Consider the following 15,983-nt stretch of genomic DNA (forward strand, 5'->3'; position numbering starts at 1 on the left):
TAAACTTTTAATATCCCACAGGACCACATACAACCTAATAAGATTCCAAACTTCTATATGATGATTCTTTCAGGTTAAGGGAATATATGGACACATCAGATTATTTTCACCAAAATTTACATTCATGTAATCATCATTCACATTATGCTGGATGGAACAAATCCATTCTTTGATGTTGAAACATATCCCCTTTTAAGGACTTCTTTACTCCATACAGTGTTTTGTGTATGGATGGATTTAAATCAAGGTTACAGAGTTCTTTCCAAATTCCTTCAAGGAAGATTAATATACAAAGAAATGTTTTAACACAGAAACAAACAAACAAACAAACATAAACTTCAGGAATAATCATTAGAGAATCATTAGATAATAATCATTACATGATTCATTAGATATGAATACAAAAAGACAGTTACTTTTTTTTCCTTATTAAATGTTCCTTCTTGTTCATCTCAGGCCTCAATAAAATGATGTAACATTTGGGGGAAAATATACATCCCAGTAAGCCAGCACTGGAGGATAAGATAGAGAAGATCTCCACAGCTACCATGTACTTTCCTTTCATGCTCAGGTAGGTTGGAACAAATGACAGCCAAACGCTGCAAAAGACCAACATGCTGAAAGTGATAAACTTGGCCTCATTGAAACTGTTGGGCAACTTCCTGGCTTGGAAAGCCATATGAAAGCTGACACTAGCCAGGAAACCCATGTAACCCAGGACACAGTAAAACATGATCACTGAGCCCTCATTACATTCCAGTATGATCTCCCTCTTCTGTGAGTGCAAGTCTGTATCTGGGAAAGGAGGAGAGGTACTCAGCCACACGATGCAAATTCCCACCTGCATGAAGGAACCCAAAAGGACAATAGAATTGGTCAGTCCTTTCCCTACCCATTTCCTCATTCCAGAGCCTGGCTTGGTTGCCATGAATGCCAGAATCACAGTCATGGTTTTGGCCAATACAGATGAAAGGGCCACTGAGAAGATGATGCCAAAAGTCGTTTGCTGGAGAAGGCAAGTTAGCTTCTGAGGCCTTCCGATGAAGAGGAAGGAGCAGAGGAAGCAGAGAAGAAGGGAGAAGAGGAGGATACAAGTGATGCTCCGGTTGTTGGCTTTGACAATTGGAGTCTCTCGATGCATCCAAAAGATTCCAAGCACAAAGATTGTAATCAAAGAGAAAACAATAGTCAATATCATGAAGAGGATTCCCAAAGGTTCTTCATAGGAGAGATAGGTCAATACTTTGGGAATACATTGATTGTGTATCTTGTTCGGATAGCAATCTTCTGGACATCTTATGCAGACATCCATATCTGGAAAAAGAAACTCTTTAAATATATCAAGATTTCTATCAATATATATGACATCAGAACAACTTTGATCCATGTTGGTTTTTAGTGAAAATAGGGTAGGAATTCTTACTATTTAATGCATAGATGGGTAGCAATCTCATACATTACATTGACACCTGAGATCATTCATTCATTAAAGTAATAAGACCACAATTATGTAGATATTTATATGGTCCCCATTCATTTCAAAGGCATTGATGTACTCTTTTCAGGCCACCCAGAACAAAATTTTTTTTGTGAAATTGTAGGACTTTATATGAATAGTAAATCTGAACTATACATTTTTAAAAAATTATTTGTATTACAGTCTCTACCATCTTTTCTTTTTTAATGGAAAATTAGCAGTGATAAAACCCAATGCCTGCAGAAAGTTCTTGTCCATTTCTTTAGAATTTCATACATCGGGGGAGGAGGGAGAGGAGAGGGTGCTTACTGAAAAGAAGAAAGGAAATCACTTTATACATCTATTTTACTTTTTCTTAAAGTATGATCACCAACATGCCCCCATTGCCATACAGGTTATTATTAATAAATATGTGGCTTATTACCATCAAAGTTTTCTCTTTCTAGTATAAATTCAAAAATAGCTTAATTGGGATTGGAAGTGGAAACTAATATATATATACACATGCACACACACACACACACACAAACATATCTTATATATATATATATATATATACAACACAAATATTATTCTAATGCATATATATTTCTAATACATTTATATAACTGCCAAGTTTTTTTTTTTTTAACCTGATGTATTTAGTATAAATTAGTTCTATATTTCATTATACTTGTCCATACAAATCTATGTCTATAGGCAATCTGCTCATAAGTGGAAAGTGCAATCAGGTCTTCAATCCATTGAGTAAATGGGGCCATACATTTACCTTTCCAATGTTACAGTATCATAGTAAGGGCACGGAGAATCCATTTATGTTGTCCAGATGAGAAATTCCATATATACTCTGGGTATATAGTTCAAAAGAATATTTTGAACTGAATTTTAAACTGAAAAATTTAGCTTTTGTCACACAATCATATTTATATTGTTCACTACTTTCTCCCAAAATGTAGTAAGTATAGGACATTGTAAAAACATATGCTTTCAAGAGGCATTGTCCTTATTACATCTCCAACAAAATGCTCTTTTGGACAATCCTTTTCTATACAAATGTAGTGGAGTTCAATAAATTCTAAATATTATTTTTTGTTTTATAAATCATAGGTTAAGGCCCATTGACACTCTTGCTATAGATGTTAATCACTTATTCTTAGCCAACATAGAAACCTCTAATTCTTTATTCCACTCATCCCTTAACATCTGCACATCAAATTTATTTATTGATAACAAATATCTATAAAAGCTAATAGTAGGGTTTTTTTTTTAGTTTTAAAGGATTTAACACATCATTCTAGTATCTCAGGTGCCTCAGAAGCTGAAAATGCTGCTTCTCCATACAATATTGTTAACAAATGGTGTAGCTGTAGATATTGCCATTGGGACACATCCAATAGATGCTATTTATCTCTTAACACACCCAACGTTAAAATTCATCTTCATCATTTATCAATTGGTCTAAAGTCAATATCCCTGCTTGCATCCAACTTTTCCATATCACTATCTTTTTTCCTAATTTTTGATTTTGCATTTTCCCATAAATTCAATTTAGCATGAGAAAAAGGATCATTTTTTTTTATTAGACATTCTATTCCATAGCTTTCTAACTGACATATGTGTTTCCAGAGATATTGGAGTTTTTTTGTATTTAGATCCTAATACTATCCATCCAACCAAAGGTGCCTGATATGTATATTCCAAAATTGCCCCATTTGGAAATTAACACCAATTGTTGACTTCCAGTATTTAATAATTGTCAGAAGGTAAGCTTGATGGTACAGCTCCAGATTCAGAAAACCAAATTCTCCTTCATTAATTGGTAATTGCATTTTCTGTAATGGTATTCCTCTAATCAAAAACCCCATAAAAAGTTCTAAACAAAGAATTCATTTTCTGAAAATATTTTCAAGATATTTGAACAGGAATTCCTCTCAGAATATAAATTAATCTAGGAATAATATTCACCTTTCCCCAAAGGGTGCTTCAGCAAAGGATCATTACCTTGTCGTGATGCTGGAGCTTGAGCACCTCAATGATGCCATGAGCTAAACCGTGAAGGGCCACCCAAGATGGGAAGGTCATGACAGAGAGGTCAGACTAAATGCGATCCCTGGGGAAGGTAATGGCAACCCACCCCAGTATTCTTGCCATGAAAACTAAATGGATCAGTACAACCAGAGATATGTCGGTATACCATCGGAGGATGAGACCCCCAGGTCGGAAGATGGTCAAAATGCTACTGGGGAGGAACAGAGGATGAGCTCAACTAGCCCCAGACGTGATGACGCAGCTAGCTCAAAGCCGAAAGGACGGCTAGCGGCCGACGGTGCTGGTGGTGAACGGCGAATCCGATGTTCTAAGGATCAACACACCATTGGAACCTGGAATGTAAGATCTATGAGCCAGGGCAAATTGGATGTGGTTATTGGTGAGATGTCAAGATTAAAGATAGACATTCTGGGCGTCAGTGAACTGAAATGGACTGGAATGGGCCACTTCACATCAAATGACCACCAGATCTACTACTGCGGACAAGAGGACCACAGAAGAAATGGAGTAGCATTCATCATTAATAGTAAAGTGGCTAAAGCTGTGCTTGGATACAACCCAAAAAACGACAGAATGATCTCAATTCGAATTCAGGGCAAGCCATCTAACATCACAGTGATCCAAATATACGCCCCAACCACAAATGCTGAAGAAGCTGAAGTAGAGCAGTTCTATGAGGATCTGCAGCACCTACTGGACAACACGCCTAAAAGAGATGTTATTTTCATCACAGGAGACTGGAATGCTAAGGTGGGCAGTCAAATGACACGTTGAATTACAGGTAAGTATGGCCTGGGAGAACAAAACGAAGCAGGACACAGGCTGATAGAATTTTGCCAAGACAATTCACTCTGCATAACAAACACTCTCTTCCAACAACCTAAGAGATGGCTTTATACATGGACTTCAACAGATGGACAACACCGAAATCAGATTGATTACATCCTTTGCAGCCAAAGGTGGTGGACATCTGTACAGTCGGTAAAAACAAGACCTGGAGCTGACTGTAGTTCAGATCACGAACTTCTTCTTTCACAATTTAGGATCAGACTAAAGAGATTAGGGAAGACCCACAGATCAGCTAGATATGAGCTCACTAATATTCCTAAGGAATATGCAGTGGAGGCAAAGAATCGATTTAAGGGACTGGACTTAGTAGATAGGGTCCCGGAAGAACTATGGACAGAAGTTGGCAGCATTGTTCAGGAGGCGGCAACAAAATACATCCCAAAGAAAGAGAAAACCAAGAAGGCAAAATGGCTGTCTGCTGAGACACTAGAAGTAGCCCAAGAAAGAAGGAAAGCAAAAGGCAACAGTGATAGGGGGAGATATGCCCAATTAAATGCCAAATTCCAGAGGTTAGCCAGAAGAGATAAGGAATTATTTTTAAACAAGCAATGCACGGAAGTGGAAGAAGACAATAGAATAGGAAGGACAAGAGACCTCTTCCAGAAAATTAGAAACATTGGAGGTAAATTCCAGGCAAAAATGGGTATGATCAAAAACAAAGATGGCAAGGACCTAACAGAAGAAGAAGAGATCAAGAAAAGGTGGCAAGAATATACAGAAGACCTGTATAGGAAGGATAACAATATCGGGGATAGCTTTGACAGTGTGGTCAATGAGCTAGAGCCAGACATCCTGAAGAGTGAGGTTGAGTGGGCCTTAAGAAGCATTGCTAATAACAAGGCAGCAGGAGACGATGGCATCCCAGCTGAACTGTTCAAAATCTTGCAAGATGATGCTGTCAAGGTAATGCATGCTATATGCCAGCAAATTTGGAAAACACAAGAATGGCCATCAGATTGGAAAAAAATCAACTTATATCCCCATACCCAAAAAGGGAAACACTAAAGAATGTTCAAACTATCGAACAGTGGCACTCATTTCACATGCCAGTAAGGTAATGCTCAAGATCCTGCAAGGTAGACTTCAGCAATTCATGGAGCGAGAATTGCCAGATGTACAAGCTGGGTTTAGAAAAGGCAGAGGAACTAGAGACCAAATTGCCAATATCCGCTGGATAATGGAAAAAGCCAGGGAGTTTCAGAAAAACATCTATTTCTGTTTTATTGACTATTCTAAAGCCTTTGACTGTGTGGACCATAACAAATTGTGGCAAGTTCTTAGCGGTATGGGGATACCAAGTCATCTTGTATGCCTCCTGAAGAATCTGTATAACGACCAAGTAGCAACAGTAAGAACAGACCACGGAACAACGGACTGGTTTAAGATTGGGAAAGGAGTACGGCAGGGCTGTATACTCTCACCCTACCTATTCAACTTGTATGCAGAACATATCATGCGACAAGCTGGGCTTGAGGAATCCAAGGCTGGAGTTAAAATCTCTGGAAGAAACATTAACAATCTCAGATATGCAGATGATACCACTTTGATGGCTGAAAGTGAAGAGGAACTGAGGAGCCTTATGATGAAGGTGAAAGAAGAAAGTGCAAAAGCTGGCTTGCAGCTAAACCTCAAAAAAACCAAGATTATGGCAACCAGCTTGATTGATAACTGGCAAATAGAGGGAGAAAATGTAGAAGCAGTGAAAGACTTTTTTTCCTCTCTCTCTTTTTAATTTCCTTCCTTTCTATTGTTTTATTTTTGCTATTGTTCATGTTGTACCTAAATAAATAAGGGCACTGGGCTGGATTTTTTCTGGCCAGTTAGCCAAAGTTATTTCTTTGTCCTACCTATTTTGTCAGAGATCTGCCCTTCTGGACATGGCACACAATCATAGCAGCAAAATTTCTCTCCCTCCTTCTTCTTTCTGCTGTAGCCTGGAGAGCAGTGGTCATTGCACATAGAGAGAGGCAGTGCCTAAACAGAAACATGTATGAAAGAAACAGGGAAATAAAATGCCATATATTGTTGACAGGAGGGAATTAGGTTAGGCTGAGTACTATTATCAAACTAATCCTGAATACATTTCCCATGCCCCTGAAAATGGGCAGCTTTGGGGGCTGTTGAAATGTTTACTACCTAGACATTAAGAAAGGCAGAAACTCATGTTTTTATGAGATCTGACTCAATTTTGATTGCCCTAACTGATTTTTTTCCCTGTAATGCTGTTTCTAAAGATGATTTGAAAGCAGATTACAAACCTGGTTGTCCATATTATGTTGAGGATGGAATAGTTCAACAGGTAAAATCAATTTGGCACTTGCTACGTTGGCCATATGTATTTATTTATTTATTAAATTTTGCCACCGCCCATCTCCCCCACAAAGAGGGGACAGGGTGGTTTACGACCAAAATAAAACATTAAAATTCCATAAATAAATATAAATACAAATATAATATTAAAAATAAATACAGTATAAAATCCAGATGACAATGCTAGTTGGAATATCACTTATATATATCTAAGAGGCCATTTAGGGTGCTAACCATCTCCAGGGGTGATTACTCCCCCTCCCGCCCCAAGCAAGGTGGCAGAGCCAGGTTTTTAGTTCTTCTCAGAAGGCCACAAGAGATGGAATCTGTCTTATCTCTGGGGGAAGGATGTTCCAAAAGGTGGGAGCCACTACAGAGAAGTCGTGCTTCCTTGACCCATCAGATGGAATTCTCTTACAGATGGGGTCCGTAATATGCCCCCTCTGCAGGATTGGGTGGGATGGGTAGTTGTAATGCAGACAAGATGGTCCCTCAGGTACCCTGGTCCCGTGCCATGTAGGGCTTTAAAGGTAATAACCAACAACTTGAATTGCACCCAGAAGCAAACCAGTACCCAATGCAGCTCATGAAGCAATGGTGTAACGTGTGCCAATCTAGGGGCACCAAAAATTGCTCGTGCAGCCACATTTTCGACCAGCTGTAGCTTCCAGATACTCTTCAAGAGTAGCCCTATGTAGAGCACATTACAGTAGTCTTTATGGGAGATGACCAGGGCATGAGTGACTGTGCGAAGGGTCTCCTGGTCCAGGAAAGGGTGTAACTGGCACACAAGATGAAGTTGTGCAAAGGCCCTCCTGGCCACGACTGCCACTTGCTCTTTGAGCAGGAGATGTGAGTCCAGTAGGACCCCCAAGTTCCACACAGGGTCTGTCAGGGGCAGTGCAACCCCACCCAGAACCAAAGATGTTAAATTCTGTATGTTTCAGGTACCATTGACAGTATAAATCTTTTAATCTGCCTTGGATAAGGTCTTATTAATGCAGGGTAGAATATAATGTATAAAATAGAATATTCCACTTCAGTACATGGAATGCTCAAGAACTTTAAAAGATCAAAATATAGTCTTTGACAATTATTGCCAAGTATTTGAGAATTGCTTCAAAGGACACTTTGCCTTTGTTTTAGTTTAGACTCTGCAGCTTCTTCTCACCTGATTAAAGCTTCCGTGCCATACAATTTGATTGTCATTAAGAATTAATTCTCTGCTTGGTGGAGCCCAAGGTTCCAATGTTCCCACCTTCACTCGAGTAAAGGAATTATTGGGGAAAGTGACCCAGTTGATAACATCAAAACCTGTAATTAATTCTCCCTTTTCATCAAAAGTAATAGTGTCTCCCATACTGTTGTTGAATAAAATGTTCTTTAAAAAATGATGAATCTGAGTAAAAAAAAGAACATGCAAGAAAGGGATATTAAGGTCTTGAAATCAGATCCAGTGAACAAGACTACTTCAGAGTCAAGCACTCTGCTTTATAAAACACAGCTGGGATTTTGAGGTATAATAGATAAAATGGCTGCATATTCCAAAATTACAACCCTTCCTTTTCAGCTCATTCCCACTGGATTGTTTTGGAAGTACATTACCCTTCCAACTTAGAATGGAGGTTCCATTATACCTTAGTGTTGTATGTTAACACTTTCTTTCAAAAGACTACATGTAGGTATTATACTGTGGAAATCATTAAAAAGCAGATTTGCTTCAACAAAGATTTAAGCAAGGACCCCAACAAAGCTTCCTCACAAAGAATACTTATTTGTTTGTTTGTTTATTTCTCAAATTTATACTACTGCCCATCTCTCCACACAGAGTGGTTGGAATATTGGAATATTGGACCCCTCAATTCTCAGTGTGAAAAGAAACAGCCATTGTAATTCTCCATCCTCTGTTTTTTAACCTCTCCTCAGTCTTCTCTAGGCCTGTGAAAACTCAACTTTTGCTTGTTTTTGCAAATGAGGAAGGACACTAAGTTGGAATGTGAGTCCTCTAACAGCTGGAAAATGGGGAGAAGGTAAAGCAGCCAATAAGAGACCACTGGATAGCTTCAAGACAATGCAAATGTCTTCTTCAAGCAGATCACATGGCCTCTACTTAATTAATGAAGGCATTTATATTAGCATTAGAGACAAAATTTTAACCTCCACACTTTTCTCTTTCAGGCTCGACCTGTACAAACCATGCAATACATATCCTATAACATTGACAAAGTGTATCAGGCCAAAGAATCTGGTACAAGAATTTTCAGGAACAGAAGAGAAATTGGCTCACAAAAAATAGTCTAAGCCAGGATTGGATCATCCGCAGTTTATGCCTTAGCTCTCAGCCCAATTTTTCTGACAAAAATAATGAGACTGAAATTATTTGGCAAAGCTAGCATTCTTCAATGACATACAGTAGATGTGATCCAGGATAACTGTTAAGCCAAAGTGAAGACTGGAAGACTTGTTTTTACTTATTCTGCCTTCTAGGTCTCCCTAACATCACATCAATAAGGCTTAATGTGCTAATGTCTCCCACTTCCACAACATCACTGCATATCCAGTCATATTTCCAATTCCTCCTGGAAGCCAAAATAAATTAATATCTAAAAGTACAGCTGTTAGCCAAAACAACAGTGCCTGTCCTGTCATGATTTTATATTATGATATACGAACTGCCTTTCTATTGTTGCTGTTGTTATTGTTGTGGCTATTTTAAGTACCTGCCATGGTTTTACATCATGAAATGCCAACCCCTCTGCTTTTAGAAATCTTCTACTCCTGGGTCTGGACATGGATAAAACATACAAGGAACGTGCCACAATATGAACAGCATTGTAGATGTTGTAGCTATGACCACTCATGTTCATTTCAAAAAATGTACTAGGCAGACTCTCTAACTTCTCATCCCCAGTGCACAATAATTTGTTATCTTCATTTCCACTGGAAATGTGTAATAGGCAGTCAAATGCCTGCTCCCAAAAATTCTGAATGAAATTGTCTTCTTTTGCCCAGGATGGCCTTACGGTGTGAACAAATTCTTGGAATCCGGGTGGTTCTTTTGAGCGAACTGTGAATGAAAGGGCACCATGGAAACTCTGTATGTCCCAATCTCTCTGAATGGACAGTGATTCAAAATTCCAATGGGATGTAACAATCCACACTTTACCCAAAGGTGGCAATGAGTTCAAAGATGCTATAAGGATTATTGTTCTCAGATTTAGAAGGGATGGAGGTGCTCCATATACAAAGCATACGTGAACTTTTTGATCCGTAAAAAGTTGAACATATCTTGATTTCACTGAAATCATCTGTATATATTCATCCAGATATTTCCTCCGTGGTGTTCTAAGTATGAAAGCATAACAAATGTTCTTTTGGGAAAGCAATGGTACAATTTTCTGCAAAAACATGTCTCCATAGTCATCATCCACAGCCAAGAGCCCAATCCATGTCCATCCAAAATGCTGGAGTAACTGGATAATCCCAGTGTATTGATGGACTTCATTTGGTACCATCTGGTACAGGAATGGGAACATATTTTTGCTACCATATACTGGTGCAAATGTTCCATAAGCAAGCTGAAAGAAAATATACAGCACATAATTAGAAGGATTAAGAGAGAATATTAAATAGAGTTCGTTGTTAAATTAAAACTAAATGTTTTACCTGTTTTTATGGATTTGGGGGGGGGGGTTAGCTTTAGTTCAGAGTCCTTGAGATTTGGGTAGCTATACTAAATTTAAATAAATAAATAATCTGATGCAGAATAAGTTACTCAGTCTTGCTGAAATATGATAATGTAAGCTACAAAGATTGTCAGTGTTTAAATGTAGCAAAACAAAATGCCAGCACATAAACTTATACATTGTGTAAAAATAGAAAAATACCCTCCACACATACCAAAGATGGAGGTAGAAGTCATACAAAATTCCATATGCAGAGGATGACATTATGGAAAATATGTATCTCTCTGCTCTGAGAGCTTGGAGGAAGGTAGATTGTACATACCATTCTGATAGATTCTAAGATCGTGTTTGATCACCTGAGAGCTGATGGATTGGCAAGGAAAGGGAGTGTCTTTTGTCGCAGTGGCCCAACCTCTCTAGAACAAACTACAAACAGGTGTTTGCCATCCTTCATCACTTTTGAGGGGACTGCAATGAGTCCTTGGGTTCTAAATATTTAATTATCACTATTGTTTATTCATATTTACTGTATATTTATTGAATGTACTCTACCGTATTCTCATCTTCTGAAAGGTTTTATTCTGAAAACAGCCTAAAGATATTTTAAGAAGTTAAATAATATAAAATCATTTGGGATTTCTAGGAAGCCATCTCAAGGGCCTACCTGTGGAATCTTATAGTTGGCAAGAATGGTGGCCATAATGGAAGAAGCTTCTGTCAAACGTCCTCCTATGGCAGCAATAATTTTTTTCTTTGGATCACAGGTGAAATTGGGGACAAACCTATGATGTGTACAAAGCAGGCTCACGATGGCCTTATAGGTTATCCTTGCATTGATGTAGTTGTTCACAATGTGGAAACCCAATGTGATGTTCGGAAAGAGTTTAGGATTCTTGTTGATCTCTTTGACAGCAAACACCAAAGCAAGGATTGGCTGATACTCCTTTGGCACAGAACTGCAATAAAACTCCCAACTTAACGAAATGATATGAACAGTGCATTTCCATACTCCTACACTGGATGTCTGAAATAATTTAGAGAAAGCAATACTTTGGTTTTGCCTAAGTTGGCAAATGATTGGGTCAGTCCATGAGAAAGGATGTTTTGTTTCATCTCCTGAAATGACTATCTTTGGAAAGAAAAAGGGTACAGCCCCAAACTGACAAATCAATCAATCAGTTAATTAATTAATACACATTTTAAATTCTTATTAAACTTTTAAGGGATGGGAAGTTTGCCATGAATCCATTTCCAAAGTTTTGTCTTCTTATATATTAGAAAGCCTTATTATTTCTAGCTGAAAATATATACAACAAACCTTTGAATCTAGCAGTACTTACATGCAATAAAATGAAGCAAATCAGAAAACTGTAATTCATAGCAAATACTGCATTCAGCAGTGACCTTCTCTACACATTGAGATAAGACATATTTTGCTGAAACAGTTGGAAAATTTACAAATTATCCTAAACCATTAATCACAGTTTGTAAATCACAAAGGCTGCATTTAAAAAAACATCTAAGTGAAAATCAGAGGAAACATATTCACATATAGGGGAGTGTGTGAAGCCACATGGAGTTTTCTATTCAGCAGCCATACTTAAAAGAGAGAGCAAACTAATTAATAGAAAATTTACAATAACTTTGGGGTTACGAAACTTTATAAACCTCTTGCTTAATTTTTTTTTTTCTAATTATTTTCTGCACAGTGGTCTAAAAAAAAAAAAAGTAGAAACAGGTTATGACCCATCAACCAGGAGTGTGCCATGAACCCACTTCCAAAGTTTACTCTTCTTATCTAATATACTGTGTAGCCTTATTATACAATGTCCTTTCCCTGTCTCAGAGAATACAAAGCATTTGACAGTCACTTACTTCATACATTGTGTTGAGATATGGTGTGCTTTACCTGTGATTTGCTCAATATCCTATATTTGGCAGATTGACAAATTGTCTTAAGCTATTAACACATGATTTATGAATCACAAAGGCTGCATTCAGAAAACATCTCAGTGAAAATCAGAGGAATCATATATGGATTTAGGGCAGAGTGTGAAGCCACATGGAGTTTGCTACTCAGCAGCCATACTTAAAAAAGAGAGCAAACTAATGAACAGAAAATTCCCAATGATGTTGGGGTTATGAAAACTTCCAAAGACTTATCACTTTCTAAGCCTGTAAGCAACCATTTTTTCCCAATTCTTTCGCACTCAGTGGTCTGAAGAGAAGTAAAATAGAATTCCTTACACCACTTCATTGATCAACATCCGAGAGGGCTCTTCTGTGAAGGAAGGGCTGTTGTGAAAGAAGAAGGCTTGAGTGGCAATTGCCCCAATGATAACATTTCCTGGCTGAGCAAATTGATGGGCTATAGAAACTGGGTCATCACGTATGGTACAATTGACGGCGTGTGTCTTGCGTATTACACAGAATAGCAACACAAGGAGCAACATTGCTATCACCCCCATCCTGTTATTGACAATTCTCATCCAGAGAAAGACAGATGTTCCTATACAGAAAAATATCCTGTCTCCATGACATGAAACTGTGCAGCATCATTTTTGATTATCCTTACACATATGACCTCCAAGACTGTTGCCACAGTACTGGAATATATTCTCTAAACAAATTCAATTTTTTAACTGTTAGTTTGCAGTCTGGTTGTGTGCATGGTTGGTTTGTCTGTGCTTTCAGCTGCTTTCAGTTGTTTAATGTGCAATGAATGAATGCCATTAAAAGATACAATAATAAAACCAGGCTTTATATTTCAGTAGCTAGTTTGAGATCCTCACTTCTCTGTTTGGAAGATAAAAGTGGGATGATTTTTCTCATTGTCGTTAAATTAAATTAATAAAACTCTGCCCTGATGACCAAGTCTTACAATTAATAAAGATTCCGTTTCTTCACTTTCTCTTCTGTGATCACTCCACAAGGTAAAGATAAATTCCCTTATCTAAAAGGGATCTAAGCAAACATTACACACAGAGAGAGAATTTCTCAGAGTGTGTCTTACAAAGTACATTTTCCCATTTATCGGAATGAGAAATATGAGAGGGGGGAAAGGAAAAAAAGAAAAAGAAAAAAAGAGATATGTGAGGATTAGAATGGAAAGGCTTCAGATGACAGCTCTCTGTACAATGTTCATCAGATAATGTTTTAAACATAGGTAAAAGCGCTCCTATTATTAGGCTGAGTTTCAAAAAATCTGTGAAGTCTAATTGATGTCTTGTGTCTATTCCCCCAAAATATCATCATTAATGCTAAAGAAGTAACCTGTAATTTTGACAATCATTGGAAGTATAATGAAGTCCTCTCCAACTCTCAATATTTTGCACGTCTCTCCTGAGAAAAGGGCTAGAAGTTTATATTTAATGGCTGTGATTTGATTGAACTTTTGACTCCATGAAAGTGCCATAAGTCTTTTCTTCATCAAATTTCCTGACAAATATACAAGTGAGCCTCCAGACATGATAAATACATAGTAGTGATTAAAATTGAAAGATATAATATTATTTAAGTCTGGATAATGAACCAAAATATTCTTTTTATTGGCTCTAAACTTACTTGGTTATCCAAAAATTATACCATTGACTCTGAATCAAGCTCAATCCCTGGTGACTAAATGGATGTCTTCCTGGAGTCTTATCCAGAGGTTTGGGATTGCCTACCTCCAGGATTGTTTATTTCTCATTCTACCCTACCACCATAGTATTCACCAGTGCTCTCCCAATCCAAGAACTAACAAGGCCCAACCTTTCTTAGCTACCAAGCCCAGGCAAAATCAATAAGGCAATGGAGTCCTCATTGTTTAAGAACAAGCCAAGCAAAGCCATGGTAGAAGTTGCATAAGTGGGAGAGTTTATATAAGACCCTCATATCAAGCAGCAGTTTCCTTGTCCCCATAGCTCCATGCTCACCTGTCTATACAATGAGCTTCAATAAATAGGAAAACCATCATTTTTTGGACAAATTGGAACTCCTGGGTACCACAGCAAGAATGATTTATTAAAAGATTAATTACAAATGTTATCTGGAAAATTCTTAATATAATGTATTTCATTAATGATGGAGTTATACAATTGTCAGTGTTATATCTGGATTCAAAAAAGGCATTTAACAATCTCTATGGTTTACTATAGAATACATTGGTATTGTTCACTTTAGAATACATGAAGTTGGGAGATCTATTTTATAATTCAGAAACTATTTCAAAATACTAGGGCTAGTCTTCAACTTTATGGTAAATATTTCCCAACATTTATTATGCAAAGGTGTGCTAAACAAGGATGCCTCTACTTTCCTCATTACTCTTTTCCAACTCAGTAGAACTCTTACAAAAATTCATATTCCTAAAACTTTGGCTCAATTATTTAAACCAAATTTCAAATTCTTATTGAATAGCTCATTTCTAAACATGAAAGTGTTCAAAATTGAAATTATCATGGCTGTGTAAAATAGCAACAGTAAAAATGACTTTACTTCCTCAACAGATCCCAGAAAATCATTAGTAAATTTACACTAAAGCAAGAATTAATTTAAAAAGTCTCTATAAAGGAGAGCTCAGAATTTCAAATATTAAACCTTACTATGATGCTTACCCTCTCTATCACATTTTGGCTTGATGCAGTCCAAATAATTAACATCTTGTTTAAAGATGGAATGTATAAATATACTATTTGAAACAATGAAGGTGTTTGCCTTTTCCAAAACCATTTATAAAGAACAGAAACATATTCAGAATCAATTTCTTCTGAATATGTTCAAAATTTGGAAAGCTAGGTCCCTAAATTAACTCCCCATCCATCACTTTTTCAACCATATTTATTTCATCAAATCTTTCATGATGAAGATAAAATTAACCAGTACTGGAGTGGGGAATTAGAAGATTTTTATAATCTAAACACTCACAAGAAGATAATTTTCTTAAAAATGAGAACAGTGACAAGTACATTTAGGAAACTTTGTACATTTATAATTTCAAATACATCAAAATCTGCATTTCAATCCAATCCCAGCAGTTACAATACAAGAGATTGCCCATTGAGATATATTCAGTTTGTAGCACACATATTTATTCATTTATTTTTATTTTTACAGAAAGTTCATTTCTAATTGCACTTACAGGGTAAAGAAGGGATGGAAATTTGCTTGGACAGCACATGAGCGGTTGGCTTTCCAAGAGTTAAAACAGTTCTTTGCCTCTCAACCCCCACTGTCCAGTTCCTCTGAGAAGTCAGAGATGGACTTTGAAGAGGGGGGTGCTGAAGTGGGGAGAGATGTGGTGGAATTTGAAGTTCCCCGTGATTCTTAGGAAGGAGGAAATACATTCCAAGGAGATAAGCTGACTCACAGTTGGGAAAGCCTTGGCAGAGACACAAAGAGAGTTACAGTAGCCCCACCCTAGAGTCTCCTGGGTTATTTCCCCTTAGGTTAGTCTGGCAAGATTTTGTCTGTATGGTTGGAGCAAATAAAGAACTAGGGTTTTGGAATACACTGACTTGTCATTGTTCTTGGGCTGGCCCTGATAGGAGTTGCTCTATGAAACTTTAGGAAGTGGAATTTTCTAAAGATGGTAACTGAACTATGCACTATAATAAAACACAGAAAGAAAG

The 15,983-nt window shown here is 37.4% G+C and overlaps 1 protein-coding gene across 1 annotated transcript; it reads right to left on the bottom strand.

The window, feature by feature from the left end:
- Positions 1-412: 412 nt before the first annotated feature.
- LOC134496698 (vomeronasal type-2 receptor 26-like) lies at positions 413-12,839 on the bottom strand. Its single transcript, XM_063302407.1, has 6 exons — positions 12,619-12,839; positions 11,036-11,327; positions 9,406-10,263; positions 7,857-8,084; positions 6,223-6,349; positions 413-1,314 (listed from the first exon to the last, which is right to left on the bottom strand). Exons 1-6 carry the CDS (start codon positions 12,837-12,839, stop codon positions 413-415), a joined length of 2,628 nt encoding a protein of 875 aa, XP_063158477.1.
- Positions 12,840-15,983: the final 3,144 nt, after the last annotated feature.

The sequence above is a fragment of the Candoia aspera genome, chromosome 4 (assembly GCF_035149785.1).
Source record: "Candoia aspera isolate rCanAsp1 chromosome 4, rCanAsp1.hap2, whole genome shotgun sequence".
Taxonomy (NCBI): domain Eukaryota; kingdom Metazoa; phylum Chordata; class Lepidosauria; order Squamata; family Boidae; genus Candoia; species Candoia aspera.

Coding starts and splice junctions, on each gene's coding strand:
- LOC134496698 (XM_063302407.1), bottom strand. CDS start 12,839: ATGGGGGTGATAGCAATGTTGCTCCTTGTGTTGCTATTCTGTGTAATA. Junction 8,085..9,405: donor ATGATGTAAAACCATGGCAG/GTACTTAAAATA, acceptor TTTTTTACTCAG/ATTCATCATTTTTTAAAGAA. Junction 1,315..6,222: donor GCAGATCTCTGACAAAATAG/GTAGGACAAAGA, acceptor TTCTTTTTCCAG/ATATGGATGTCTGCATAAGA.